This window comes from Eurypyga helias, unplaced genomic scaffold (assembly GCF_000690775.1).
Source record: "Eurypyga helias isolate BGI_N326 unplaced genomic scaffold, ASM69077v1 scaffold48587, whole genome shotgun sequence".
NCBI lineage: Eukaryota > Metazoa > Chordata > Aves > Eurypygiformes > Eurypygidae > Eurypyga > Eurypyga helias.
In genome coordinates, this window is record NW_010261961.1 from 1 (window position 1) to 4,167 (window position 4,167).

The window sequence follows — 4,167 nt, forward strand, 5'->3', positions numbered from 1 at the left end:
GGTGGGTGGGTGGGGGGCGCGGAGCTGGGATCCCAGGTGCTGCTGCAGGGGATAAGTGCGGAGGGCTGGGAGCTGCTGGGGGGGATACCTACTGCATGGGGCCTTTCAGGGCTAGATGCTTCCTGTGGGTGGGAAACGCCTCGAAGATGAAGTTAAAAGGTGAATCTTGATGCAAAATGGGAGGAAAGATGTGGTTTTGGTTTCAGGACTGAAGATGAGGCTTTCATGTGTTAGCAGGGCTGATAATGCTGGATTTGTCTGAGATGGAAAGACCTGACTAAAGAAAAATGGCTTTCTTTGTATCAATTCGGTCTTGACTGTTCTGTCTTCTGGTTAGCAGCATCTACTTGGAGTGATGGTGGCTCAGTTCGTCCTAGCTACTGGCTGGGTCTTCACAATCTCACTCCACAGGTATTTTCTGTTGTTGTCTCTGAGAACTTGTTGGCTTTACCAAGATAGGTTTGTGTATTCTTCAGTTGTTTCTCTTTGAATAAAATCTCAGAAAAAGAGATTTGTGAGCATACGCAAGATGCGTTTCTACTAAACTGGGCTGCAGTCTGATTGGTTTTTCTATTGCAATCTCTTGAGCTGACTTGAAGATGTTTGGTTTTTGCTGCATGACCATCATAACCTTTTATTACCAAAAGTTTCAATTATTGGAACAGAAAGATTTTTTCGTAGAAGTGAGGACAAGTTGCATGGCCGTATTGTGGAATGGTTTGTAGCTGTTGAAGTGGCTGTTCTTTGAGATAGTGTCAATCAGCTGATGTAACTGCCAGTTTTCACTTTGGGGTTTCCATAGTGAAACCGCAGAATGTTTCCAGCACTCCTGCCAAAAACAGTCTACTTACATTATTGCTGCAAGTATTCTCAGAGCTTGCTTCCATTCAGAATTAATTCTGTGGAGATCCTGATTTCAGCAATCCCAATTAGTTGTACTCAAGGCTTAGGAAAAGCCGGTATGATTATCAGCAGCGCCCTGAGGTCTAGACAGAGTTCTCTGTTCAAAAAGCTGCAGTCTAAGAAAACATCAAGATGAAAGGAAAAACTAAGGTCTCCTTCAGATTACCCAGAACAGCAAACTGCTCCTTCATGAAAAAGATTGTTTTCCTTGATGTGAAGGAAACAGCAGTGTGCGACAAAGAGGCGCAGTTGTAAGTCTCCCTTGTGCGAGGTAGTTTAATACTGGTTTAGAAATCATTTAATGGAAGGAGAATATATTTTGGAGCCATTTAAGTTAATAGAAAAGAGAAAGAAGCTGATTTCACTTCTCTGTAACAGATCCTCTCTTCATTGTGGGTCAGCAGAATAGAGTCAGAAGTGTAAAGGTTAAAGTGGATCCATGGGCAGTATCTTCATTTCAGATGTCTCTGGTTTAACTTTGTCCGTATTTGTACCCACACACAACTTTCTTCTCCCTCATTTGAGCTGGCCCTATAGAGTAGTGGAGGGAGGGAGAAGGAAGAAAGTAGCTCTTCCTTAAGCATCTGCACATGTGGATCCCATTCGTGTGTGCATGTTCCCGTGGCATACCTGGAATGGAATCTGTCTGTACAGACCACCTTGGAGAGGAGCAGTTAGTGGAGGTAGGTAACAAGCTGTTACTGCTGCAGCAGTAACGCAGGCAACAACTGCTGTGGAAGCATTAGTTCAGGAGGAATGAATATTGCTGGTTTGGCAGAAAGGTCCCTGACTCTATCTGTGACTTAATGTTTCATAAACCACAAAGACAAAAAAGCACCAAAATAACTTTTGGAAAACCCTCATTGTAGAGGTGATATTTCCGGTTCTGCAAAGAACTTCTAAATACTGGGTGATCTAAATTCCACTGAAATCAGAATGCTGGAGACTAACGAATTCTGATTCCTTTGGTGCAGATCCTAATGGCTGAAGATGGTGAGTAGTACAAGTTGTATGTAATTACTAGAAAACCTACCCACATAAGGATAGTGACAATATAAGAAACGCAGAAGATAGGGAAAACTGGACTCAAGCTAAAAGTGACCAGCAAAGATGTCAGGTTATTCCGTAAAGCAAAGTCATTGTCATTGTGAGAAATCAAGGCGTATTTGTTCTGTTTGAAAGTTAAATCCTGTCACCTTCCTGCTGCTTTCACCCGTTTCCCTTTCTGAGAGCATATTATCTTTAATTACGGGGACAAAGTTAGGATTGAAGTTCATTTGGAGAAGTAGTTACAAGAATCTGTTTTATCCTGGCTGTTCTTACTCAGATCGATGGGTCAACCTTGAGGACGATCTGCATGCAGCACGGCCCACTGCTGACATTCCATCTGAACCTGACCCAGGGCACCGCCCTTATCCGATACAACACCAAACAGGAGGCGGCCAAGGCCCAGACTGCACTGCACATGTAAGCAATCCCTGCCTCCTTTCCTTGCTCCTGTGTTAGTTACAGACTCGAAGCATCTGTCCAGGGCTGTGCTTTGGAAACGTGTTTCAAGTATCGTGGTCGGAAGGGAATCTTCCATTCCTTGGCAGGGGAAGAATAGAAACAGGTGCCTTCTGTTTGTGTTACTTTAATTGCCGGCACATACAGAAGGTGCAGATAGGATGGTGTTGTGAGCAGTACACACCTTCCTGTACAATTTGGCCATCTTCTAAAAGCTTATGGATTGTTTCAGATGAAAACAATTCTTGTATGCGTAACCCAAACGTGTGGAAATCAGCTATAGTTTTGAGATGCACCTGAAATAGCTAACTTTAAAAACTGCAGGTCTTAGGTTTCCTGTTCTTAAGCTTTCTGGACATGGATGTGCCTCTGGTATGTTTTGAAAATGTGAGAGGTTTTGAGACAAAAATATTATGGGGGGAGGGGATGTAAGCCCTTAAACTCAGTGAAAACTTTTGAACTTACCGTCAATTTCACAGGCTTTTAATTTGTTGTTCCTCAGTTTTGTTTGAAAGGTGGCGTGTACACATTTACCATTTTAGCTGCACTATAGAGGCGCTTTATTACTCTTGGTGCTAATATACAGGACCGTAGTTTGAATTTAGAAAGGTTGTGCTGCAGCTGCGTGTTGGGAGGAGAGGGTGAGTTGGTTGGTTTGGTTTGGGTTCCCCTTCCTCCACCGCTGCTTTATAAAATGGAAGTGCTTGTGCCTTGAGTCAGAATAGCTAAAGTTTTCTGTGCTTGCTCCCTTGTGGCAAGCTGGTGTCTCCTTTGCTTTGGCCACCTGATAGTGTTGTTTCCAAGCCTTTTGAATCCCTTGCCCTTACCTTCCAGCTCTAGTTCTTACTTTTTCTTCCATGTATCTTGTCTTCCAGGTGTGTGTTGGGAAACACTACCATCCTGGCTGAGTTTGCCACAGATGAAGAGGTTAGTCGCTTTCTGGCACAAGCTCAGCCCCCTACACCTGCAGCAACCCCAAGTGCACCCACAGCAGGCTGGCAATCCCTGGAGACAGGACAGAACCAGACAGATCCAGTTGGACCTGCTTTGAATCTCTTTGGTGGGTCAACAGGGCTTGGGCAGTGGAGCAGTGGTGGCGGCGGCGGCAGCAGTGGGGGTGATCTCACTGGCGCTTCCTTGTGGGGGCCCCCTAACTATTCTTCAAGCTTGTGGGGGGTCCCGAGCGTAGAGGATCCACACAGAATGGGCAGCCCTGCTCCCTTACTACCTGGAGACCTTCTGGGAGGAGGGTCGGATTCAATCTGAACTTAGAACTTTCAACTCTGACCTCGTGACCTTTTTTGGAACAGCAGCAGCACTAACTTGACCTTTTCGTTTTTTTCAACTTGCAATAAATACATTTATAAAAGGAAAAAAGAAAACAGAGAGAGAAAAAAAGGTGGGTCATTGACAGACTGTCTGAGCACATAGTTGCCTCCCTTATATAACTTCAGTTTTTTCGTTTGGAATACGAATCCAAAAAGAGAACATATCACTCTTGAAATACTTGAATCATGAACGCCAACTTAGAAAGACAATGTGAAGCAAGTACACATACCATTTAAATTTAAACACAAAAAATTAAAAAAATTAGTTTCTAGTTTTTCACTTTTTCATGTTATACGGAAGTTGTTGCTAAGAAACATATATACTGAAAAAATAGCTTTTTAACTTTGTTTGCACTGGGTGTGTTTCCGTCCTTAGGTCTACCATGTTGGGTTGGGGTAGGGGAGGGGTTCAAAAGAAAAAGGGGGTGGG

General features: G+C 43.8%; 1 protein-coding gene across 1 annotated transcript; it reads left to right on the top strand.

Annotated features, from left to right (window-relative positions):
* Positions 1–340: 340 nt before the first annotated feature.
* Positions 341–4,161, top strand: LOC104504755 (trinucleotide repeat-containing gene 6B protein-like; the record flags this gene model as incomplete). The annotated part of the gene is made up of 3 exons (XM_010155536.1): positions 341–411; positions 2,231–2,370; positions 3,285–4,161. Coding segments are annotated over 3 exons (602 nt in total), but the record flags the coding sequence as incomplete, so codon positions are not given.
* Between the last annotated feature and the right edge of the window lie 6 nt (positions 4,162–4,167).